The sequence below is a fragment of the Mauremys mutica genome, chromosome 3 (assembly GCF_020497125.1).
Source record: "Mauremys mutica isolate MM-2020 ecotype Southern chromosome 3, ASM2049712v1, whole genome shotgun sequence".
NCBI lineage: Eukaryota > Metazoa > Chordata > Testudines > Geoemydidae > Mauremys > Mauremys mutica.
In genome coordinates this window covers 80,470,744-80,497,647 of record NC_059074.1, presented here as the reverse complement: position 1 = coordinate 80,497,647, position 26,904 = coordinate 80,470,744, and the positions used below count along the sequence as shown (strand labels likewise).

Here is a 26,904-nt window from a genome sequence, read left to right as displayed (position 1 = left end):
CTCTTTCTTCTTTAGGAATGGGGACACTAAGAACTGTTGGTGTCTTTGGCTCCTCCCTGAGGAACAAGAACATATCTGCTGGTCTTTGAGGACCTCTGTGCAGTACTCTTATGGGGATATGTTGCCCTTGGCATTTATGGAATATGTTGTATCTGGCATCGAGCTGCAGAACAGCCAGAAAACCAGGGTCCTTTGGGGAGTGCCTGAGAAGTCCCACATGAGGGTGACTTCATTTCCTTACCGTACATATGAGGGTGCACCCCCTAAGTGCCTCAGGTCTTTTGCTGCTGCCACTGCCACAGAATGCTAATGGAACTTGCTTTCTATAGATAGATCTTCCTCTATCCTTCCTTAATATTGTCTTGTAATTAGTTAGCTTAGAGTAGTATAAGGTAGTTTGTTGTAAATAGCCCTTCCCTTGCCCCAGATACCTTTTACCAGTGCTGTGTTGGGCCATGAGGTCTCATAAGGGCATCGAGAGATGTGCCTTTTGCCCAGTGATCATACCAGAGACAGGTGCTTTCATCTGGTGCTTGCTCTGTCTGGGCGAGACCCACTCAGTAACCGAAGGTACAATTTGCTGCCGCTTCCCTCCCTGCTCTAGAAGGCAGAGTCATTTCAGGCTCTAGTCTTCTCAGTGTGCCTACAGCCTTGGTAGCCTGGGCTAATAGATGGTGCAGAGACCCCAGCCTCAGCGCAGAGGTCTTCCTGTGCAGGACCCATGATGAGTTTTACTGCTCTGGCCTCAGTGCCAGCTTTTTATCATGGGCTTGAGACCAGAATCTCTTTGGCCCCATGCTGGGAATGAATCCTTCACCTAGCACCAAAGATCAAGTTGGCACCACCTTAAAGGTTTCCTTAGCCCCAGTGCTAACACAGGAAGTGCCTATCTTGCCACCTGCTCCTCACATGATGATTTGGCACTATTCTATTCATCCACTGATGCCTCTGCCACAGCTCTACAAGGGTATTCAGAGGTCCATTCAGGTAAAAGGAAGGAGAAGCAGCACATCTCCTCATGAGGCACAAAAAAGAGAGAGAAGGAGTTCTCTCTCTCTCTTGTATTCTCTGACACGCAAATGCCTCAAAGATTCTCAAATGGCATTTCTTTTCCATGCTCCTGTGGAGCCGAACATCTCAGCACCAGTTAACTTGGACTTCTAACCAGTTCAGATCCCAATAATACTTTGGATCTTTGTGTCTGAATCTACTAGCCACCCTACAGCATGCTTTTCCACTGCTTGACTCTGCACTGAAACTTAATCCTCCAGTCCCAACCCACAGGTGCCTCTGAATATCTAACCGCTTTGGAGATGAACTTTACAGAGTCCCCAGAATTGATCTCCGGGCACTGGACCTCTGCTCTTGTCTTAGGTCCAGAAGTCATGGAAATCTACCATAGGCTTTCTTCAGCTACTCACGTGGCTGTACATACAGGACTCTGAATACCCTTTTGGAGGCTGAGACCAGTCCTGGCACTGACTGCGACACTAGTTCCAATGCCTCATCTGGCACCAGGCCCCCACTTGGCATTGATACCCTCATAGTACTTATCATTCATCCAGTGCCAAAACCAACCTTCCTCATCAGCACTGATACTGCCACCAAATCCAGTAGATGTGCAGGAGGACCTGCCTATATCTAAGGGCTAGTCTACACTTACCAGCCGGGTCGACGCGGTGAGTTCGACTTCTCGGAGTTCGAACTATCGCGTCTAATCTGGACGCGATAGTTCGAACTCCGGAAGCGCCGCGGTCGACTCCGGTACTCCACCACTGCAAAAGGCGGTGGTGGAGTCGACCTTGGAGCCGCGGACTTCGATTCCGCGGCGTCTGGACGGGTGAGTAGTTCGAACTAGGGTACTTCGAATTCAGCTACGCTATTCACGTAGCTGAACTTGCGTACCCTAGTTCGACCCCCGCCCTTAGTGTAGACCTGCCCTAAGGAATGGGATGAGACTCCTTCAGAATAAACCATCTGAGTCTCCTTTGGAGGAACATACAGATGGTATGTTCCTGAAGCCCAAATTGGTGCTTCATCTGTTTACATTCCTGACAATCACACTATTTCAGGGGCTACTGGGAAGAATGGCAGATACATGTCAGCTGCAAATGGGTCATGGCACCAGAGATATCCAATCCCCTGTTTGACATATTTCAGGTACAGACTAGTGAGACGTAGTCTCTGCCTCTTATTCTTTGGTGGGCTGAGGATGACAGAATTATTTGGCTATCTCCTTTTTCTTCCTTGGCTGTGTCCAGGTGAGCAGACAGGATGTACACTCTGGCAAACAATGGACATCAAACAACTTTTTCCAGCCAGTTCCCTGGTGGTGTCTGCAGCATTAGAGAAAGTTAGAGGTGGCAAAGTGTCTTTTTCCACTCCTGACTGAGGAGTGTAAGCTGGGTGCTTTTGGCAGGAGAGCCTACATGTCTAGACCTCCCAAATGGCTGACTACTAAACCATCTTGTCCATCTGCAGTTACACTTTGGGGTGCCATGAGACCCATCTTGGAATCTCAACTGGAGGAATAGAAGGAAGTGGCTAAGACCTTGGTCACAGGGAGTTGTATGCTCACAAGACGCTCTTAAGACCAGCATACGATGCCTCAGACACAAGTGCAAGGAAAATGGCTTAGTTTCTCCTCTTACAGCTTCTGGTGCATGATTATTTTGGATCGGTGGATAGTGGACACCATTGATGGTGGATACTCCATCCAGTTCTGCACCAGGCCATTTCACCATTTTCTCCCATCTCATGAGAGAGTCCTATTGGAAGAGTATCAGAGGGGTAGCCGTGTTAGTCTGGTTCTGTAGAAGCAGCAAAGAATCCTGTGGCACCTTATAGACTAACAGATGTTTTGCAGCATGAGCTTTCGTGGGTGAATACCCACTTCTTCTTCTTGCATCCGAAGAAGTGGGTATTCACCCACGAAAGCTCATGCTGCAAAACGTCTGTTAGTCTATAAGGTGCCACAGGATTCTTTGCTGCTTCTATTGGAAGAGGTGGATTCCCTCCTCAAGAAGGGAACCATAAAGGAGTTTCCATAGGAATACTGAGGGAAAGGATTTTAACACTACCGTTTCCTGATTCCCAAGAAGAGCTAATGTCTGAGGTCTATTCTGGATCTCACAAACCTCAATAGATACATAAGAAGAATGTCTTTTCCATTTCCCTGATTCCCAGGGTCACATAAGGAAGATCAGGTTGGACAGAGCAAACATCATAATAATATCTGCAACATGGTCTTGTCAGCACTTGTATCCAGATCTCCTGCTGCTGGCCATGGTGCTGCTTTTTCATTGGCCTCTGTCTCCAGACTTCTTGTCTCAACAGCAAGGAAGGATTCTTCATCCTAGCATAGAGACACTCCACTTGGTAGCTTAGAGGTTAGATAACCTGGGACTAATGTGAACAGTTCCTGCTCTCAAAGACCTCAAGCCCATTCTCTTACAGCTTTCACTTTGAAACGTTATAAATAAAAATGGCAACTGTTGTCTGGGTGGCTGACAAAGGACTCGCTAGATCTCAAGCTGAAGTTTCTTCAATCTTTAGTCTCAGGACTTAGTAGTCTTAGCCTCTCCCTGAAGGTCCACGTGGCAGCAATATTTGCTTATCAGAATGTTTTGTTAAGGACAAACCCTTCTTTCACTTTGCAGGTTCCTTAAGGGCATATTAAATGTTCCACCCCCTCGCCAGTTAGAGAGTTCCTGTTGACACGGGATCTAAATCTTGTGCTAGTAAAGCTAATGGGACCTTCCTTATGAGCCTTTCGCTCAGGCTTCTCCCAAGCATATATCAATCAAAATGGCCTTCCTGTTAGCAGAGGTAATTGGTAGGAAGATGAGCAAGTGAGCTTAGTGTGTGGATAACCGCTCCACCCTGTGCTGTGCTCATAAAGGACACAATAATCCTGAGGCCACATCCCAACTTCATGCTTAATGTAGTCCCAGATTTCCATCTATCTTAATCAGTTTCCTTTCCAACACCTCATTCCCACCCAGGGGAAGCAGGTCTCCATACACTAGATATAAGAGGCTACTGTGCTTTACTTGAGGAAAAAAACAAAAAACCCTAAGCCCTTTGATTATTTAAATAGGTTATTTGTAGTATGTGGGAGAACCTATTACCAGACACTCTCACAAGACTACATTACTATGTTCCATATATCATCTTAGCTAGGAAAACAGTACCTTGTTTGAAGATCCATTCCACAACTGCCACCTCAGTGTCAGTGGCCCATCTTAGGCTGGCTTCCCCTGGTGGAGACTTGCAAAGAAACTGTTTGAGAATTCAGTGTACACTTTCACCAGACACTTCTCCTTAGACTTAGCATCATGCTCCAGTGCCTGGTTTCATGTAGCTGTTATATGGTCCATATTTAGCTAAAGAACTCCTCACCCGCTATCTACCTGGTTGAGCCATGCTTGCTAAACTCCCATAGGTGAGACGCATATAGGCCAATAACTACAGTGGTTGGAGAATTAGCTCTCAGTATTCATGCTACTGGCCCTCCTTCCTCTTTGCCATGGAATAACATCAGGACACTGTAGTTTGGAAGAAGGAACTGGGGCAATTCCTTATGTAGCATAGGGTGGTGATGTCACTCATACACAAGAACTGTCGTGCACCTGCCAGTGGAGGTGGTTTTGTAAAGTAGCTTGACACCAGGAGTGCCACATTGCAGTGGACTGTACAGAGGTAGCTCTTGAACGCTTACTGGTAAGTAATCTTTCACATTACTGTGCAGGCAGAGAAGAAAGCTGGAACTAAATGTGAAAGAAATTCCTTTGGCTCTGGCTGTGACTGTGTGGTAGGCAAGGAGTGACCAGGGCTGAGATTGGAGGAGCTGTTGATCTTCCCTCTTTCTCCATGGTTTCACAGCGGGGGAAGATATGGAAGGATCAAATTAGCAGTGGTACTTGCAAAATGTATGCTGTAATTGGATGTGTAGTTAGGAAAGGGGATAAAAATAGGAAATTCTAAAACTTCTTTCTGTACTCAGCTGAGCCTGTATAACAACTTTTTGCTTTTTAGCCTCTTTACATTATAAAAGCAAATCTGGAAGTTGCTTTAGAGTTTCACAACTTAAGTTTTTGTTCTAAAAGTGATTTGTAGCTGGACCACAGTTGTTGCTGAAAGAGCAGCAGATCTCACAGGAAATGGGATAAAAAAGAAATCTAAAGAACCAAGGAAATTAATTTATTCTGAGTATATAAAAGACCTCCATAACTATTTCCTTAGTATTTTTTTTCCTGATACAAACTGCTTTTTAGTGAAAAGAGACATTTTTTAATATACTAAAGCAACTGGTTTTGTAAAACTTACTGGTTGTAAACACCTGTTGGACTGGTGTATTTTTGTGAGGTGAATGGTTGAAAGCCTTGGGCTTCACAGTGAGACTTGAGTCAGTGTCCCAGGAATGTACACTTGTTATAGCTTATTGACGAAATGGTGTGTGACTTCGGTTCACCAGGAGAGTCTATATCAAAGGACATGTTTTACTTTCTATGGCTGTGTCCAAAATATAGAAGATATGGCGAGTTTAAATTCTGCTGTGTATCATGACTATAAATCTGTTTTTCATCCCTGCATTATTCCAGTCCCTCTCTAGAGGGCAATCTTCTACCATAGAACATGCAGGCTGAGGCAAACTGAATATGTGGATTTTGATTTTATTTTCTCAGGTATTCCCGTAAATTATCAGGATGTGGCATCTATTGATCCAGAGTATGCAAAGAACTTGCAGTGGATTTTAGATAATGATATCAGTGATCTTGGGCTGGAACTGACCTTCTCCGTTGAGACTGATGTGTTTGGAGCAATGGAAGAAGTGCCTTTGAAACCAGGGGGTGCAAGTATTCTTGTTACACAAGACAACAAAGTGAGTGTTCAGGTTTATCCAGAAGTTACTGATAAGAACAGTTGAACTGACCTATGAGTGAGTAGAAGCATAAATTATGTACCTAAAGTAATCATACCCACAATATTAAAAAGTAGCTGGCAAAATGGTCCCCGTTTGTATGTCAGTAAATTGGACCACTCTTCTGAAGAAAGTTCTTTAAACTGCTCTTGGAAATTCTGTCTCCTCTTTTGTTGGAGTTTTTATGAAGAAAAACAAGGTAGAACTCAAATGAAGGACTTTTTAGAAGTGACATCATACTATACTGCACATAATCAAGTTCTTGGCGGAGGGTGGGGGTGTGGGAGGAGGAGGAGGAGGAGTATTAACCAGGAACACCTGTGCGCCTTTCAAAAATACAGCTGTAGGTAATGTTGCTTAGGTGTTGTAAAATTCACTGTTAAACATGGCCTGTTTACTAAACAGTGGAGTATTTAAGGTGTGTTGGGACAGAGAAGTGCAAAGCACCCAAAACTCCATTTGAAGTCAGTAGGAATTGTGCTGCTCAGCTACCCAGACAGTTTGGTCTTACGTTATCATTGAACAAAACACGATGCAAATTCATTCACTAAACAGAAAGGGATAGGATTTTGAAATAAACTTATTAGGCCTTTCATCTTTCAACAATTCCAGGCTTATTTTATGAGCCATAAACAAAGTTTAACGATATAACATTTTGATCTATGTAAAGCAGAAGCTGACAGAATTATAACTGGGTTAAAATCTGTGTGCTAGCGCAGGTGGGTCTAATACTTAAACACAGTACTAAAGCAAAGTCTGTTTCTGTTCTGTGTTAAATATTTTGTAAACAACTTGCTGCTTGTGCTACAGAAAAACTAAACCTAAATTAAATATGTACTGTATACCCTGTGGCTATAAACCCCTGAAAATTGAATGATATAGTGGAATCTAAAGAGAACTTCTTTGGAAAAGATACAAAGTAATGTAGACTTCTAAAATTTAGTACTGTGATTTATGTTTCATGCACTGCCTACATGAAGAAAGTCATTAGTCTGTAGTGTGTAATTACCATAACAAGGGTTAAAATAGTATCCTTTGCCCAGCCTCTTTTTAAAAATTTAGTTCTAAATTGATATAATTTACCTTTTTATTGAATTTTGTCCTTCATTCAATAGCTAAGTGTATTCTTCATACAGTCTTTTTAATGTTCAGTATCTGGTAATATGCCTTCATGCTACTGACACTTCAGAAATTTACCATTTGTGTTTTCTTCTTTAATCTTTCCATATGTATTAAATGGTTGTGTCGTGGTGGGTCTGTTACCAGTATAAGCACACTGTGTGTGAATAGATTTTAAAGGAAAACTGTGCTCAGTTTATTCAATGCAGTGGTCTGAAAGTTTCCATGAGAAGCATTTCCAACCATGTATAAATTGTTTAGTATATATGAAAATAGTTGTAATCACAGTTTTGTTTGTGATATTGAGAGTCTGGGAGTCCAGCATATAATCCTTTTCAGTGTTAAGCAAACGAGCATCAATATAGTTGGTGTTAAAACTTCGTAGAAGAGTCAAGCAGACATTGTTCGAATCAAATTCTGTGCTTCCTTCGCACTGGTTCTGACTTCAGCATACTATGTGTATTTTATATATATACATACACACACGTAAATTATATGTATTTATCTAGCTTTTTGTTGGTAAGATATTCGGCTGTTATATTGGCAAATGACCACTTGGTGTCGTCATTTATTTTAAAATTTTCTTGTTTCTGGGACTTTGACAGTGAATTCTTACGTGCATAATCTTCCTTTCTATCAGGGCAGAAATGTCATTCAGATAACTAACATGCATATTATGAGACTGATTCTCCACTGTCTTGTACCATTCAGAGTTGGTTTTCCACCCCCTTTGCACAGGTGTAAATGACTACACAATGCAAGTCAGTGGAGATTTGGCCCCTTTATTAGTATTATAAATGGATGGAGTCAGGGAACAAATACACTGTTGTTTGGTTCCAATCTCTCAAATTCTTGTCGCATAATATATATATAATATATTCTTAGTTTAATATATCCCACAATAATTTGTGGTTTCAGTGTTGCCATTATAAAGTCTATCGTCAGTTTACAATGCTCTTTTCAATTTGAACGAAGTTGGAAATTTGCTAACATGTCATCCCTAATCTAATATTTAAGTTCTCCTGTTTGACTTATCCTACAAGAATTTTACATATTTTAGTTTGATAATTTTATGTATATTTGCTTTATAAATATTCTCATACTGCCTCAACTACATGCTCAACCCTGACATGAAGAGATCACCTCTAGAGGTGATATTTCTATTCCCTTCTTGCCCTTAGCACCTTTTGATGTTGCTAATTATTATGGTGACTTTTGAAATATGGATGTTAGTCCCTTGGGAATGTGGAGATTATCAAACTATTTAATGACACGGTCATACAAACAGCAGTTAGAGGGCAATGACTTTTTTGCTCTCTACTGATCTGGGCTAGATTCAGTCTAATGCAGGGGTGGGCAAACTTTTTGGACCAAGGGCCACATCTGGGTATGGAAGTTATATGGTGGGCCATGAATGCTCACGAAATTGGGGGTTGGGGTGTGGGAGGGGGTGAGGGCTCTGGCTGGGGGTGATGGCTCTGGGTTGGGGCTGGGGATGAGGGGTTGGGGGTGCAGGAGGGTGCTTTGGGCTGGGACTGAGGGGTTCAGAGGGCGGGAGGAGGATCAGGGCTGTGGCAGGGGGTTGGGGTGCAGGATCCGGGCGGCGCTTACCTCAGGCAGCTCCCAGAAGCAGCGGCATGTTCACCCTCCAGTTCCTATGTGATGGCGGGGCCAGATGGCTCTGCATGCTGCCCTGTCCACAGGCACCACCCCTGCAGCTCCCATTGGCGGTAGTTTCCATCCAATGGGAGCTGTAGGGGTAGCACTTGGGGCGGGGCAGCGTGCGGAGCTCCTTGGCTGCCCCTCCGCATAGGAGCCGGAGGAGGGACATGCCACTGCTTCTGGGAGCCATGTGTAGCAGGGTAAGCCCCCGATCCCTCTCCCTGGCGGGAGCTCGAGGGCCGGATTAAAATGTCTGGGGGGCAGGACGTGGCTGTCAGGCCTCGATTGCCCACCCCTGGTCTAAGGATACAGAGTCTTTGACTTTTAAATCATATGTCAATTCTTGGTCATACCTATTCAGTAAATATTTTCTTGATGACCTGGATTTGTATTGTGTAACTTAATGGCTCTGGCAGATTTAAAAAATGCCTTTTTTTAAAAAAGGATCCAAAGTATGTAATGATTTTATACTGCAGTCTTTCTTCTCCAATAAATTTAGAATATTTTTCTGTAGTCTACAGTGTAATTTTTGTTGTAATTTAAGAATAAAAAATTGCCCTTTTCCAAAACTTCTACTAACATCTGTAAGAGGAGGGAAATTCAGTCTCTGAAGAAGTTCATTATTGTGTGTCCAGTAGAGGGATACCTGTTGAAAAGTATTATCATCCCAACCAATTCAGAAAGTCATGGAGCACAAAGGGGAAAAAAATGATGCTAATCCCAGTCCAGTAGAAGAGGAATGTCAATTGAGAATGACGTACTTATTTAAAACAAAAATTAGTTCAGCAGATAAAAACTGAAGAAATTTGTATGGATGATGTTGAAAATAGGATGTACAATTTCAATAAAATAGTCTATATGTGGCTATCCAACAATGACAACTCACAGGGTCACGTGCTCTCATGTGGCTTCATAATATGATCTGTGAGGAGCAAGATCATGAACAAATGTCACACAGGAATGTGCATGCTCACACTGAAGTCTCAGCATGATGCTTGACCCTTTTTTCAATCACTTTTTCGCACCTGGCTTCCTCAAAGTGTTAACTTTTATTGATAGTTGCTCTCTATTCAGTCTATTCTGTCCTTGGCTATGTCTTCAAATGTATTGTTCTTTATGCTGCATGAGGTGAGTTTCTGCTTATGGGTGTCTCTTTGAAGTGTTTTGTTGACCACTCATACTGTGCTTTCAAGAGTGACAGCTCATAGAAAACTTTTGTTTTCTGGAGTATGTTGTTGCCCACTCTGATAACATGATCTGTCAGTCTAAGCTGAGCTTTGATCATTTACTTGGCCTCAACTGGCCTCAATTACTGTTTTTGTTCTTTCAAGGATATTAATGTTTGAGACTTTGTCTTGCCAGTCGACTTTCAGAATAGAGTGGTGGCAGCATGTGTGACATTCTTCAAGTTGCTTAATGTGTCTGTGGTAAATTGTCGGTTTCACACCTGTCTAAAAGGGATGCTATTACTGCTGCATTTGGTATTATCAGTTTTGTTAAGTGTTGGATGGTGTGCTGGTTGAGTATCCTATGGCAAAGTCTTCTGAAGGCCTGGCTTACCTTTTATATTTGACTTGATCTTTCATGATCCAGCGAACCATCTGTTAAGATACTACTGCCCAGGTATGTAAAGTCTTTGGCTTAAACAATCAATGGTGATATTTGGCTGGTGGTTGGTTGGAAGACGACTTGTTTTGTTTTTTTTCCAGGCTGATGGTGAGTTGAAACTGTTTAGTTGCCTCAGAGAACCTGTCAAGGATAAGCTGTAGATCGTTTTCACTATGGCAAGTAGTGCATAGTCATCCACAAAAAGGGCTTCGCATACGAGTTCTTCAAGAATTTTTGTATTTGCAGTAAGCCTTTAGAAATTGAAGAGTTTTCCATCAGTTCCATACATTACGTAGATGCCCTTTGGAAGGCTGGTCTTTGTGTAATTCAGAACTGCTGCAAAGAAGACACCAAAAAGTGCCAGTGCCAGCACACAGGCTTGCTTCACTCCATTATATATGGGAAATTGTTTAAAAGGTCACTATCTGAGAAGACTTGACCAGTCACATCTTTGTGAAATTGATATATGATGTTGGCAGATTTGGTGGAGCAGCCAAACTTTTTTCTAGAATTTTCCAGAGGCCGTTTCTGCTCACAGTATTGAATGCTATTTTTAGGTCAATGAAGACAGTGTACAGTTCTGTGTTTTTGTTCAGTTTTTTTTCCCTGAATCTGTCTCTCAACAAAAACCATGTCTGTGGTGCCGTGACCTGATCCAAATCCACAGTGGCTCTCTGGTAGAAACATGTCTGATACTGTTTTGACAAACTGATTGAGCAAAATATGGGTGGTGAGAATTTTGCTACTAACAGATAGCAGGGAAATATCCCAGTAGTTACCACAGTCAGAGTTGATGCCTTTATTTTTGTATACTGTAGCTGATTGCATCTTTGAAGCCCTGAGGAATTTGCTTGACTTCCCATCTTTGATTTCATGTAGATAATTGACAGCATTTAGGCCTGCAAGTTTTAAAGATTTCATCTAATATGTCATCTTTGCCAGGTGTTTTGCCTGACTTCATTTGTTTGATAGCTCTTTGCACTTCCTCAACAGTAGGTGGGTGGGCGATTTCTTCATATATGGGGGTCAAGTCCTCTAGCACCTGTGGGTTGATAGTAAAGGGTGATTCCGTGGCTCAGTGAAATGCTGTACTCATCTTTCAGAGATGCCTCACTTGTCCTTGATTAAGGTAGATCCACCTGAATTCTTTAGTGGAGCTGGTCCAGATTTTGATGGGCATAAATAGCTTTCAGGGAATCCTAAAACAATGTTATGCTAGTATTGACATAATGCAGTGTTTCTTCTGCTTTCTTTTCCCACCAGTTTTCCTGTAGGAACGAATGCAGTCTTTAACCCTTGGCTTACGGGTACTTGAATTTATCTTTCTTTAATGTTGTTTTTGTCATTTTGCCAAGACATACACATCATTCTTTTGCTTGAGGATTTTTTCATTGAACCAGTCCTGGTGCCATCTTTGATTTATGGCTAGAATATCTTCTGAGGCTTGAAGAATGGCCGATTTGAATATATTCCACTTTTACAGTACATTATTGGTTGATGATGTAATGTTATTAAACTTTCCCCTAAGTCTTCCCTTAGTTTTTCTTGACAAAATGGATGTCTCTGCTTTGCTATGTTCAATTTGAGATTTAATATCTTCAGCCGAGGGGCAGCAGCATGTAATTTAAAAATGACTCTGATCATTGTGTGGTGAGTCCAGCTATTTGCCCCTTGCATTGCTCTGGTGATATTAATGCCCCTTTGCCATATAATGACAGTCATTCAGGTGCTAGTACTTTGATCTCAAATGCATCCAAGAGGTTTTATATTTGTCTGCTTGCTTAAATACTGTGTTGGTAATAGAGTTCATGCTCAGCACACTTGCTGAAGTAGGAGGCTATTGCTGTTCATTTTTCCAACTCCATTGGTCTTTATTACACCATTCCAAGCCTCGCTGTCTTTTCCTACTCTGGTATTAGTCTCCCACAGATAAATCTTTCAGTGACTTCAGAAAGCTGCTTCTAATGGCAAAATAAATGCCATAATTCCTTTCTTCCTCTGATGTTTTCCCTTTCCAAAAGAAGATTAGCCACCTCCTAGTTCAGCAAACCCCAAACTTTTGACAGTCGTACCCCCCTTCCCGTCCGCATCCCCCCGTCTTCCTGTAGCTGAGAGCGGGGATCTGGCTCAGGGTAGGGAGGGGGGAGACACAGACAGGGTAAGGGGGCCAAAGGTGGGGCCGCAGCTGCGGGGTGGGTCTGGGGCTGAGAGTGGTGCCAAGGCTGAGGACGGAAGCAGAGCTTCAACTGGGCTGTAGGGGGGGCCTATGGCCAGCTGCTGCTCTGCTCCAAGCCTTACCCTAGCCTTTACCCCGGGCCAGGAATGGAGCTGTGGCCAATGGGCGAGGCTGGTGGGGGGACCAGGAGCAGAGCCACGCCAAGGCTGGCAATGGGGCCAAGGCACAGGGCCAGGAGCCAGGGACATGGCTGGGGGCTGGGTGGCACTCTCTCCCTGCCTCTGTGGGGGCTGGTCTGGGCCCTGTTGCGCCCCCTCTGGATGTTCCTCCATGCCCCTTAGAGGGGCACACCCCACACTTAGGAACTAGGACAGAGGTCCCCATTCTGGAGCCTTCTTCTGCAAGTCGTCTTTTGCTGAGGGCAGCCATATTGATGCTCCATCTTGCAAGTTCCCTTGCAATTAATAATGTACACCTTTCAGGTCTTGATGTGGTGTTATCTATTAGAGTCCGTATGTTCCATATCCCCATGATGAGAGCTCTTGTTTTGCGTACAGAATGACCACGTGTGTGGATGATCCACCAGATGTGGTAAACTGCCCAGATTAGAGTTGGGCAGGCAATATTATGGCACTTTTGCTGGCCTCTTCCTTTATGGGGGTGAGCAGTGCTGTCTTAAAAGGGGCTATTCAGTCACCTAGGATGTTGCCTAACATCCTTTGTGCCAAGGATGAAGGTTTGTGTCTGACTTCCAGTATTCACTTACACCTGACACTTCACCACTTGGCATTGCTGGAGGACTTCCTTTCTATGATGCGTGAAAGGCAATCTTGGTCTCTTGGCTGCTGAAGTCAAAGACCAGTGGCTTGAAGGGTCAGAAAGACTGGGAACTTCATTAGCTACATTGGATAGCCACTGATGTCTTTTGTGCCTTGTCATATTTCATGGAATGTTCCTGCAGTACCTTTCCCTCTGTTGAACCAAAAGGACTCCTCTGCCCTGTCCACCAAAGCAGACTTAGTACAGATTCATAAAGTCCAAGTCCAGAAGGGATCATTGTGATCATGTAGTCTGACCTCCTATATAACACAGGCTGTAGAACTAGAGCATATGGTGTTGATTTAAAAATTTTCAGTGATAGACAAGACACCATGACCTTGGTAAGTTGCTCCAATGGTTAATTACTCTCATTGCACTTTACATCTTACTTTCAGTCTGAATTTGTCTAGCTTCACTTCCAGCCATTGGATCATGGTATACCTTTCTCTGTTAGATTGACAAGCGCATTATTAAATGTTTCCCATGTAGGTACTTACAGACTGTAATCAAGTCACCACTTAAACTTCTCTTTGTTAAGCTAAATAGACTCAAGGAGCTCAGTCGCTATGAGGAAGGGTTTCTGATCCTTCAGAGATTCTTGTGGCTCTTATCTGAAGCCTCTCAAATTTATCAACCTTCTTGAAAGGTGGATACCAGAACTGGATATGGTATTCCAGCCGCTTAGGTGAAATAACCTCTCTGCTCCTACTTGAGATTCCCCTGTTTGTTATGCTTCCAAGGACTACATTAGCCCTTTTGGCCACAGCGGCACACTGGGAGCTCATGTTCAGCTAATTATCCACCACAACCCTCAAATCCTTTTCAGTGTCTTCCCAGGAGAGAGCCTTCCATTATGTAAGTAAATGTTTACCGTTAGCCCTGTTAAAGTGTATCTTGTTGCTTGTGCCCAGTTTACTAAGCGATGTAGATTGCTCTTTATCAGTAACCTGTCCTCTTCATCATTATTTACCACTCCCCAATTTTTGTGTCATCTGCAAACTTTATCAGTTATTTTGTTTTATTCCATGTTGTTTAATAAGAACGTTATAGTAAGAGTCAAGAACTGATCCCTGCGGTACCCCACTAAAAACACACCTGTTTGATTATTTCCTGTGTATAGATACATTTTGAGACCTATCAACCAGCTTTTAATTCATTTAACGAGTGACAGGTACATTTTTATATATTTCTAGTTTTTTATCAAAATGTCATGTTGGGACTAAGTCAAAGTATACTACATCAACACTATTGCCTTAATCAAGCAAACTTGTAATCTCATAAGAAAAAGATATCCAGTTAGTTTGAGAGAGACTGTTTTCCATAACCCATGTTGGTTGATGTTAGTTATGTTACCCTTCTTTAATTCTTTCCCGTATCAACTGTTCCCCTATCATGCTCAGGGTCAATGTCAGACGGACAGGCCTATAATTACCTGGGTCATCCTGTTTCTTTTTAAATATTGCCACATAATGAGCTTTCTTCCAGTCTACTGGAACTTCCCTGATATGTTAGCTTACTGAAAATCATCATTACCAATCCAATGAGCTCTTCAGCCAGCTTTTAAGACCCTTGGATGCAGGTTGTCTGGAACTGCTGATTTAAAAATGCCTAACTTTAGTAGCTGCTGTTTAACATCCTCCTTGTATACAATTTTTTTTATAGCCGCCTTCGCTTCCCTGTTAAATCAGTTTTGTGTTTTTGTTTTTTAAAACCATTATGGCGTTCTTCCTCAACTAAGGGATTGTGCTTTTTGGACATCTAGAAAAGTGTTCTTAACCCATTCCCAGTCCCATGCATGTTGGAAATAAGTATTTCCAGAGGTGTCTGTCCATGGGTTCCCTCAACCTGGTTTAGCCTGCCATTCAGTCCTTGGAAGAGACTGGAATCTTGGTTGAAGATGTACTTAAGTAACCCTTCTCCTTTTGCAAGCACTTCACAAACATTTAACTAATCATTCATCTCACTCTTACGTTACTACTACTTTTACACTGAAAAGAGAATTTCTTCCAATTTTGAAGAGACTAGCAATTCCTGTTAGAATAAAGTATAAGGGATTTCTTTGAAATTGGGCAGCCTTTTAAAATAGGGATTTTTTTTAAATGTTGTCACTTTAGACTTACAGTAGAACCTCAGAGTTATGAACACCTTGTGAATGGAGGTTGTTTGTAACTCTGAACAAAACATTATGGTGGTTCTTTCAAAAGTTTACAACTGACCATTGACTTAATTCAGCGTTGAAACTTTACTATGCTGGAAAGAAAAATGTTGCTTTTAAACATGTTAATTTAAATGAAATAAGCACAAAAACAGTTTCCTTACCATGTCAAATCTTTTTTACACTTTCCCTTTATTTTTTAGTAGTTTGTGTTTGATACAGTACTGTACTGTATTGCTTTTTTCCCCCTCTGCTGCTGCATGTATCACTCGGAGCCAAAGTTGATTTAATTTAGTTTTGAGAAGTCTTGGCATAAGTTTTGAGAAGTCTTGGCATAAGTTTAGATTCCCAAGTAGAAAGATGTCTGCATTGAGTAAAAAGAATGTGTTAAAGACTTATATAGTGTGCATCAAGATGAGCTGGAATAGACTGTCAGGCTGTGCACAAGCACATAGTGCTGTGTTCGTGGTCCAGGCAATGTAAAGCTGGATGAAGCTGTCTTTCTGCCCCCATTTGAAAGTCCCTGTTCCTTTTTGACTGCTCCATAGTAGTAGCAGTTTTGAATGATAAAAAGGGAGTGAGCCAAGGCCTTGTTTCATTTAGTGTGTATCTTGGAAGGTGGAGAGTGAGAGGTTCCCACTTGCAGATTGCTTAAAATGTGTGGGATACAGTACATCAGCGGTGTCCAACTGAATATTTTCATATTGTAGGTCTTTTGTTTTTCTCCTGTTTAGTTAAAAAACAAGAAAAGGAAATTCCACCCAAACTGATGTTTGAGGTTGTATTGTTCATTCAGTTAGAAAATGACAGTGTAAAATTCCATTAACATTCTTGGTCTAGATCCAAGCCCCTGCTGGGACTGTGCTGCACTGTCATTCCAGAAGTAGTCTCCAAAAACATGCCCCACAAAATATGGCTGTGCTACATACATTTGTATGGGCAAAAAGGAAATAGAAGGGTACTTGCTCAAACTTCGTTGGTGTCTTCTTTTTTTTTAAGAGGCCTTTTGAAAATGTGGCCATGTTTGCTGCAGTTGCTAGCCTCAGTTAGGTGAGTGAAGAATGCATTGAAAGCCACAGCTAGAATTTACTTTGAATTATAATCTTAATGTAGGCAGGACTATGTTCATGCATATGTATTTTTATATACATCTCTACCGCGATATAACGCGACCCGATATAACACAAATTCGGATAGAACGCGGTAAAGGAGTGCTCCGGAGTGCTGCGCACTCTGGTGGATCAAAGCAAGTTTGATATAATGTGGTTTCACCTATAATGTGGTAAGATATTTTTTGGCTCCCGAGGACAGCGTTATATCAAGAGAGAGGTGTATTTTTTACCATAAAATATCTCATTTTAATGTTCTCAATATCTTTCATTGCAGGCTGAGTATGTCCAACTTGTTACTGAACTTCGAATGACAAGAGCCATTCAGCCTCAGATAAATGCTTTTTTGCAAGGATTTCATATGTTCATACCACCTTCTCTTATACAGCTTTTTGATGAATATGAACTGGTAAGCAGCAGTGCCTATATTTGTAACTGACAGCATTCAGCACTTCATTGCTAATGTAATGAGGTAGAAGTAAAGCTCAGTGTTTTGAAAGACATTTGATATTCATGCTTTGGTTTTCATTTCTATAGACCTGCTCTGAAACTTCTTCCTTGTTCACTCTGATTACCTTAGGTGAGCATTTTCCTGAAAGATGGTAGTACTGGTCACTCATTACAAGAGTAAAGTCTTGCTTTGTAATACCCAAGATAGAAAGTGAATATGTCTTGTGGTGTCCATAAATCCCTTCAGTAAACTTCAGGAAACGTTCCTATTGCCTCGTTTATTTATCTTCACCCACTTCCTACTTTCTGAATAAAATTTACTTTCCTAAAAAACTTGGTGTAATTGCTCCATTTTTCATTTCTGACTACATATATACTTAATACGTTGGAGAAAGTGACCACCAGTCAGGGCCTTTTCTGCCTGTTTTCCGTGATATTCCATGGCTGTTTCCTTATCTGTTTGGATGTTTCTCTTCTTTCCTTCTTCCTAAGCCACAAAGTCACTTGGTGTAAAATGTTCATAATGATTTAGGAGCCTAAGTCTCACTGAATGTAAAAATATAGATCATACTGTAAGCATTGCATATGATTTAATGTAAAATTAAAGATTTTTTCCAACTTAAGATTGGAAATTCTGCTTATACTGGAGTATTGTAGTTAAACTAAACACCCAAATCTTTTACTAAAACCAGAAAATTCAGAGCAGAAATTCCACAAAAATCCTTCTTATGCAGCCTTGCCCCATTTATTTTATTCTGAAGGGTAAATCAGAGTTCCAGCCTCCACTATGTACATGTGTGATGTTACAAATTTATACAACACTCTCTCATGTTTTTCTCCTGCAAAGTATATATGTGTATTTGTGCACACATTTGAGGTGTCGTTGGAGGGGGAACAGAGAGGCCACTGAAAATTAATTTCTTTCCCTTGTTTTCAAAGAAATACAGATTTTCTTCAGCATTTTGTCCTTTTGTCTTGCTGGTCACCTAAGATCCTGGTGTACATAGATAGTGCACATGTGCACACACATGCAAGCTCAAATACAATTCCAAGTTGTCATATTGGGGACACCGGTTCATTAGGCACACTATCTGAAGGAGTTGAAATATTGTCCTGTGATTCGTTTATATATGCTATTTTTGGTAGAATGTTGAAATTACCCTCCCCTCCCCCACCCCCCTATATTGTAGATTATGCTGTACTGCCAGTCCACTGAGTTCTAATGAGAGGCCTTCACAAAAGTTTTGCTGCTGTTCATTAAGCATTTTTTCCTTCTGTCCCCTTTCAGGGATGCTTTTTTGATCATTAGGTGTATCCTCCCCTCCCTCCTGTTCTGTCACTGTCACCTTGATTAAGGTGGTGGGGTCAGTCTAGAACCTGATCTTCCATCCTCACATCAGCAAGGTGTATCAGACAAGTGTTAAGAACACTGTGCCTCTTTTGCTCCCTGTCCTTCTCTTCTCCACAATGCATTCAGCTCCTGCTGGGCAAGGAACAAAACACAGCTTTAAGCTCCAAATTTGGCCTTCTGAATAGTAGTTTGTGGTACAACCACTAACTTGTGCTTCTATAAGTTTAAAACTGACATTGATATTTTTAAACGCTATATTAAAATATTATATTAAAAATTTAAACAATGTTTTATTATTAAAAAGGAAAACCTGTCATTTCAGGTGATCACTTACATGTTTAAAATTTCTTAACCTGTAAAATCTTTACCAGGTTTTATTGTATAGATAGTAACCGATTGAGACTTTTCAAAATGAAATTAACAACTCAGTCTTCCAGTTACGCAAATGCTTTAATATTCAAGTATGCTTTCTAAGAGAATTTTTTCCTGTATCAGAAATCTGTGAAACAATAAAACACAAAGGATTTCTCATTCTGATCTAAGGGATTTAATGTATTTTATATTAAGGTTGAATATGTAGTTGTGTAGTTCAGTGTAGACAAACTTGGCAGCCCTCATACACTTAAATATTCCACTTAGAATCCCTTTTATTAAAAGGGGTTCTGGTGGCTATGAGACAATGCTTTTACCTACTTTGAAACTGTATCTTTGACTTCTAGTTTCATATCTAAAATATTAAGTTGTCTTAGTCTGGAAGTAATGAATTAGTAGGGTTTCCCTTCTCATTGTCTCAGCATAGGTTGATCCTCCAACTCGGTGGATTTTTGGCATCACTCTACTGAGAATAGCCTGTTTAGAAAGATGCCAGTCTTCCTTCTGTCTCACACTAGATCAGATATGGATTTGGATTATCTCTGCCGAAAAGGATGAAAGTTGCTTCCCCCTTGCCAGGAGAGAAGGCCAAAGAAAAACTACCTCTGGTTGTGGCACTAGACTTTCCTAGTCAAGGTGACAGGTTTTTCAGCCAATCCATTTCTGTGCATTGGAGGGCTGGTAGTCTGCAAAGATCCACCTTGCCTGGGGGATGGGTGGATAGGTTGGTTCTAGTGGAACTCCGGTACCAGGACTGTACTAGCTCCCTTGCTTACACTGCACTTGCATGTAATAAAATTTCTACATCTGATGACTTGCCGGTGGAATTAAATAACGCACAAAGGTTTGCCTGTCTTTTTTAAAATGTAGGAGACTCAAGGATCTTGTATTATAAGATTTGATATCTTATTTATTATTAGGAATAAAGTATTGAAAGGAAATTGGAACAGAAAAAGCGTTTTGGTTTCATTCAGGATTATTCTTTAATTAAAGCAACTGCACTCTTCAAAATTAATTGTTTGTAGAGAAGACTAATCAAGATTTGTTTTTGTCCCCCTGAAGGAGCTGTTGCTGTCTGGTATGCCAGAAATTGATGTGAGTGATTGGATAAAAAATACAGAATACACAAGTGGCTACGAAAGAGAAGACCCTGTTATTCAGGTAAAGTCCCAGCTGAATGGATGGAGAATATTGTATTTTAATCCTTCAAAGTTTTTTTTGCTACTTTTGGATAAAAACTTACATTAACCAAAGTATTCTTATAAATCACTTAAGATGGGAATGTCGCATAATAAAATGAGGTATGAATCTGACTCGGAGCTAATTTCCATAATTTAAACCATAAAATTTTAAATTTGCCCTTATTTGTTTATATCTTTTTTTCAAATTAAAAAAAAAGTTTTCATTTTCCATTAACACACTTATTTTTCACTTAGTGGTTCTGGGATGTTGTAGAAGAACTAACTCAGGAAGAGCGAGTGTTACTATTACAATTTGTTACTGGCAGGTGAGAAATATTTCTGTTTATATTGCATATATTACAAATATTCTAGAGTCAACTGGACTGCAAATGGAAAGACACATTTCATGATCAAGAACTGTTTGTTTACCTAACTGGGCAACCTGAATACTCACTTGGGAGTCTACTGTTTGTTGATCTGTAAACAGTTGTACTGTTTGTTACCACCAAAATGGCTAATTAGTATTTGTCAACACTTACTGTAATTTTGGTAGTCACTTACTTTTATTTCATCACTTATTCCTGTGCATTATACCTCTTGTGTGGTTAACTTGCTATCTTTAGCTATCATAGATACTAACTCTTGCCCATTGTTGTGATATCTGAAAGTTTTACAAATATGTACATAAATCCATATCTGAACAGGCAGTTGTCGTACTGCTCTACCATAGAACACACTTGAGTGTCCGAACTCCTCTTTCTTTCCAAATTGGTTCTTTTAATGGCAGTTAAAATAAGCAATGCAATATAAAGTTTCACTCCAAAGTAAGCTGTTCCAAGAGTTTTTCCCCAGGATGACTCTGTCCCAAATACTAGTTCCTTCTGTCATGAGTCACTTGTGCCTCCCTTTTCATGGGGAAGTTATATTCAAGGAGGGGTTAAGGAGCTCCACTTGCCATAGGGAGTACATGAGTCAGTGAATGTCTCAATTTCCATGCAAGGTTCAAATACCTGGTTGCAGGGTAGGTCAACAGAAGATCCTGTTTATACCACCTCAGTGGCCAGTGTATAGGCCTAATTTTTCTCTTGCCCTTGTTTCTGGGAGGCAGGTAGAATTTAAAGGACAGGAAAAATGACTTCTGTCTTCTCTCCCACATCTTTGAAATGACAGAGTAGTGGATTTTTCTTTTTCCTGTTAATTTTGTGGACAGGCAATAAAAAGAGGGTATTGCGTTTTTCCCTAGAGGGAGCCAAGTTTGTGGTCATCGTTTAGTCTTGTGGCAAATAGTGGAATAGTGGTAGGCCACCAGAAATATCTCCAACCCCCATTAGTCTCATTGTATCTATTAAGAGCTTCACTATCTCCAAGGATCATGGTCAGTTTAGGGGGTTATTAGTGAGAGTCTTGATCTGTTCTTCCATCCCCTGCAGAACTGACTCCTGCAGTTCTACCTGCACTACTTCCAGGTCTCAGTTTCTAGCGTTTCTAAATTAGCAAAATCTATTTTTTGCATTAGTCCAGTTTTGCTATTCCTAGATCCAGAATGGTACTTTGAAAAGCACGGGTTTGGGATATGTGCTCTAAGTGGAATCCATTGTGTTTATAGCCTTGTTAATGAACTAGGGGAATTCTGACATGTGTTCCCTGAAATTGACTAATACCAGCCTTGCTAGAGCCCCCTTTGCTTTGTTTACAGATCACAAACTGCTATGATGTTATAGCTTTTTTTTTTAACAGTAATTAAATTTATATTGTTAATACCTTTAAAGCGTAGGACTGCAACTTGGCAGAAATGGCTCAGATTACTATTACTTTTCTGCTTATGGTCTGAGGTTTCGGCTAAGCACGGCTGGTGGTGGAAACCTATTGTTTCTTCAGTGAGCAAGAAATCTTCTTGGCCTTTTGAGCATTATAGACAGGCTTGGAAGCATCAGCTTTTTATTGGTAAATGTCGGTCATATTTGAAGCCAAGCAGGATCATTCCTGCCTCATACTAATAGTACCAACATGGCCTTGGAAACACTGGTCCTCAACCTGTTAGTATTGTTAGTGAGGCCTCTACTTCTCCCATTAGATTCAGATGTAATTTTCTCAGGATCATGGCAGTCTGCTCCGTCCCAACCTACAAGCCCTCCACTTGTTAGCATGGATGCTTCACAGCTAACACCATGACTTGCTTGAAGATCATTCAGGAGCTGCTTCTGAACAGCAGAAAGCCTGCAGCTAGACATACTTCCCTGGCCAAATGGAAACATTTTTCTACTTGCTCTCAGCTGAGAAATATCTCTCCAGTGCAGGCTTCCACATTTTTGGATTATCTGTTGCCCCTAAAATGGCAAGGTCTGACAGTTCCATTAAAGTACATCTGACAGTGATTTCAGCATTCCATCCTCCAATGGGTAGTTATGGGTAGGGCCCTACCAAATTCACGGTCATAAGATTGTAAATTTTATTATTTAATCTATTTAAATCTGAAATTTCACAGTGTTGGAATTGTAGGGGTCCTGACCCGAAAAGGAGTTGTGTGTGTCAGGGGGTGTTGCAAGGTTATTGTAGGGGGGGTTGCGGTACTGTTACCCTTACTTCTTTGCTGCTGCTGGCGGCAGCACTGCCTTCAGAGCTGGGCAGCTGGAGAACAGTGGGTGCAGGCCAGGACCCCAGCTCTGAAGGCAGAGCCGCCACCAGCAGCAGCGCAGTTGTAAGGATGGCATGGTATGGTATTGCCACTCTTACTTCTGTGCTGCTGTCCACAGAGCTGGGCCCTCAGTCAGCAGCTGCCACTATCCAGCTGCCAAGCTCTGAAGGCAGCAGTGCAGAAATAAGGGTGGCAGGCTATGGTATTGCCACCCTTATATCTGCACTGCTGCTGTCAGGGTGCTGCCTTCAGAGCTGGGTGCCCGGCCAACAGCCATCGCTCTCCAGCCGCCTAGTTCTGATGTCAGCACAGAAGTAAAGGTGCCAATACTGCAACTCCCCCTAAAATAACCTTGTTGACCCCCTGCAACCTCCTTTTGGGTCAGGACCCCCAATTTATGAAACACTGGTCTCCCCTGTGAAATCTGTATAGTAGAGGGCAAAAGCACACAAGACCAGATTTCACTGTCTGAGACACGTTTTTCATGGTTGTGAATTTAGTAGGGCTCTAGTTATGGGGTTGGAAAAAAAAGCAGTCTACGATCAGATTTCTAAAAGAGTTGAAGAGATTATACCCTTGAGTATAAGAACTTGTTCCCCCATGAGATCTCAACCTTGTGCTAACAAAAGAATGGGGCCTCCCTTTGCACCTCTTGCGACATTCTCTCCCTACTCTCTCTACCCCTGTGTGCATGTGTTTTCTCTAGTTGCTATAACATCAAGGAGAATTGGTGAATTTTGAGCCTTGGTTTCAGAACATCTTTGTACCACGTTTCATAAGGATAAAGTTTACCTTTATGCTCACCCAAAATTCTTGACCAAGGTGGCTTCCAGTTTCCACATTAGCAAATACATTGCCTGATTGATTTTTTTTTGGTTTTTTTTTTTTTTTTTTTTTTTTTTTTTTTTGAAGCATCACATGCATACAGATGAAGAGAAGCTTCATTTGTTGGGTGTGAGGAAAGCATTGGCCTTCTCCTTGGACAGCACCAGACCCTTTAGAATGTCAATGTGGTTATTTCTTGTGATTTGTGGACAGGGTAAAAGGCACACTGGTTTCCACTCGGAGGATTTTCTCTTGTATTTATTTGTGCTGCCAGTTAGCTAATGTCATGCCAACCCTGTGATTATTGGCTCATTTGAGTAGAGCACATACAACTTCAGGAGCTTTCCTAGCGCAAGTACCTATTTAGATATTTGCTAAGCAGCAGCCTAGTAATCAGTACTCACTTTTACTGCTCATTATGCAGTTTCCCATCAGTCCAGGAACAATGCCAGTTTTACAATGGTCCATGTTAATCTGCTTGTGAATCACCTATAGTAAAATGGACATGTACAATCACTTGAAGAAAAAAACTGTTGCCTACCTTTCTGTAACTGTTGTTCTTTCAGATGTGTTGTACATGTCCATTCCACAACCCGCCCTCCGTCCCCTTTCTATCAGAATCTATCCAGTAAGAAGGAGCTGAGGAGGCTTGGGGGTGACTCCGCCCTCTTCTACTGGCATGCAGTGGCACTTGGTGGTAGAGGGTGTGTGAGCTGCCCCAGTAAGAACTGCTGATGGGGAAAAAGTTCTCTGAGAACTGTGTACAAGTTGTACATGCACCTCTAATGGAATGGACATGTGCAACACATCTCAAAGAGTGATAGTTACGGAAAGGTAGGTAACCATTTTTTAGCACTGGTTATTAGCCGTGGCAATACAAGTTTTCTACAGTGTGCTGGTTTTTCAGCTCCCAAGTACCCTTTTAATGTGTTAATAATTGGTGGATGCTTTCAGTTCCAGGGTTCCTCATGGTGGCTTTGCCCATATAATGGGTGGCAGTGGATTGCAGAATTTCACAATTGCAGCTGTGCCATATACTCGAAATTTGCTACCAACATCAAGTACATGGTATGTTAAATAGACTCATTTAAATGCATTAAGAAACTGAGCAGAATCCTTTCATTGTTTTCATTATTTGTTTTTCACTTCAGGTGCAACCCTCTTGTACAACCTAATTAAAAGGAAAAACTAAAACTGGTTGTTAAGCCATAAGTAGTTATATATTTGAAGGAAAAACCTTAACTACTCCCATGTAGTTAATGGAAGGCAGTACAATATCACTAAGGGATGCTTCAAGCTACATTACTATATTGCTTTTTACTTTAAACCACAAGGAACTTATTTTCCTGCAGTACATTTGAATGCTGAAGGGTACTGCAATGCAGCAGTGCGTTTTTTCATAAATATGACAACTTCAGGGTTTTCTGATTTGAATACATATTTGAGAGGACAGTTTCATATTAATTACCTAGTACAAAACAATCAAATTTTTACTCCTACTTCTCATATTTAATGGCGATGCTTTTATTTTAGTATCAACATGCTCAAGTTACCTGAATATCCAAGCAAAGAAATCCTTAAGAACAGGCTTCTTGTGGCATTACACTGTGGAAGCTATGGTTACACAATGGCATAATGAAGTCCGGAAAACTCATCTGACTACTGATGCGCAATTCAGAGTGGCAGAAGTAATTTTGGAAACTGTCAACACAAAAGCAGCCTATATGCTGCGACTCAGAGACAGGGCTGACTTAAAAAAAAAAAAATTAATAAAGGATCTGTTTCCTGTCCATTATGTTGTCTAAGTAAGTCTGTGATACTGTTACATGACTTAAATTTCATAGTACACTGTATCTTTGTTTTTTAATGTTAGATTAGTATTGAAAGCAGCATATTTTCATTAGCGTTAACGTAACACAAAGAAGAGTGGGTTTGTCAATGTTTCCCACCAGTTTTATTTCTGATTCTCAACTGTGGATGAATGAGTTTCTTTTAGTTGACCTCCCACTCACATGATATGCTATTAACACACACACTTGTATTGTGTGTCTTATTGCATGTAAAAGTGCCATTTATTTTTGCAGAGAACACTGTATAGAAAGTTTGATTTAGATAGTGTACAAAATGACAGATCTAATGTATTTTCCCACTTATTGAATTGTACCTATATTACATAGTTTTTAACTTTTTAATATTTTAATGTGTATATAATATGTAAAATGTAGACCATTGTCACTGAAAAGTAAATGGCGGATGGAATTAAGATCTAATTTATATTATATATGAAAATGTACACTATATTGTACTAAATATTAAAGTACTTGTGACTTCATTGTCAATTTGCAGTTTAGAACTTATATATATTGTTTTAGATGTATATCTGTTCTTTATTCGAAGAATACCTTTTCTCATGCCTTGCTATAGTCCTATGTAGAAAAGGTATAATTAAATTTTAATATTTTAGCAGAATCTGTGACTGGCCACTGTTTGTTTTGTCTGGACCGAATTCATATATTAATGGTCTCAACAATCACATTGCACCTCTCATTGTGTTGACAACGGCTATTGCTTTGAGTAGGCTTTCACATTGCACAAAGGAAAAAGGCTTGAATGTATTGAGGTACCAAGCAGACTGTAATAATTAGAAATCCTATGCCACTATCATAGAGAACATACCACTCCTGAGTAATACTTCATATTACATTGAAAAAAGCTTCTTTAAATTATTGGAGGACTCTATTGTTTTAGGGGGGAAAAAATCACAAGATGCTTGTATAGAGGGCAACCCACCTACACACAAGCTCAGTTCATACATCATGGTAAAAGTTTTTTCCCTGATTGTACATGAAGTCCTGCATCATAAGGCTTTTGCATAGTGTTACTGCCATCTTTTCCTTCTGAAAAATAAGCATTACTTTCTGTGAAATTGTAGTTTTTGCCTTTTCTAGTTAACCTGGGATTTTTTTTATTTTTATTTTTTTGCTTATGTCTGGGGTTTAGCTTGCAAGTGCTTTTGTTTTGTAATGACTAAGCAATTTCTGTCAATACTTCTCACATTTTCTGTTTCATTGTAGTGTACAGCTGTTTGCAAAGAGCATAAAACTCTGCCTGCTAAAAAGAAATATCTAAAACACTAAACATCAAATGGCATAAGACAGAATGCACAATTTTCAAACTTGTATTTATATTTGCCTTGTACTTTTCTATTAATGGATTTACAACAGTCCATTGATGCAGAAGTATTGCCATGTATGTGGAGAGAGGTCTGGAAAATCTTCAAACGAGTCTTTAAATCCTTACATATTCTTAATGATCCTGGACAGCAAGCAGTAATGGTAAAAGGACAGTAATTGACATGGGAAAAGGAGAACAAAGCGCTCACAAATAATCCACTATTTTTAAAAGTAATTTCTTATCAAAGAAGTAAAATATTTTGATCCATAGGACAATCTAACCACTTTGTACCAAAACATACAGGGCTAATGTACTAAAGGGATTTTACCTATTGACATAATAGTA

At 40.7% G+C, this 26,904-nt stretch overlaps 1 protein-coding gene across 3 annotated transcripts in view; it reads left to right on the top strand.

The window, feature by feature from the left end:
* The window catches only part of HACE1 (HECT domain and ankyrin repeat containing E3 ubiquitin protein ligase 1), an 83,663-nt gene extending 57,809 nt beyond the window's left edge, over positions 1-25,854 (top strand). For all 3 annotated transcript variants that reach the window (XM_045010417.1, XM_045010418.1, XM_045010416.1), the window contains 6 exons: positions 5,688-5,884; positions 16,849-16,980; positions 19,807-19,905; positions 20,181-20,251; positions 24,340-24,453; positions 24,919-25,854. In XM_045010417.1, coding sequence (XP_044866352.1) covers positions 5,688-5,884; positions 16,849-16,980; positions 19,807-19,905; positions 20,181-20,251; positions 24,340-24,453; positions 24,919-25,021 — 716 coding nt within the window. In that variant the 3' untranslated portion in view covers positions 25,022-25,854. The remainder of the gene's footprint in view (positions 1-5,687; positions 5,885-16,848; positions 16,981-19,806; positions 19,906-20,180; positions 20,252-24,339; positions 24,454-24,918) is intronic.
* Positions 25,855-26,904: the final 1,050 nt, after the last annotated feature.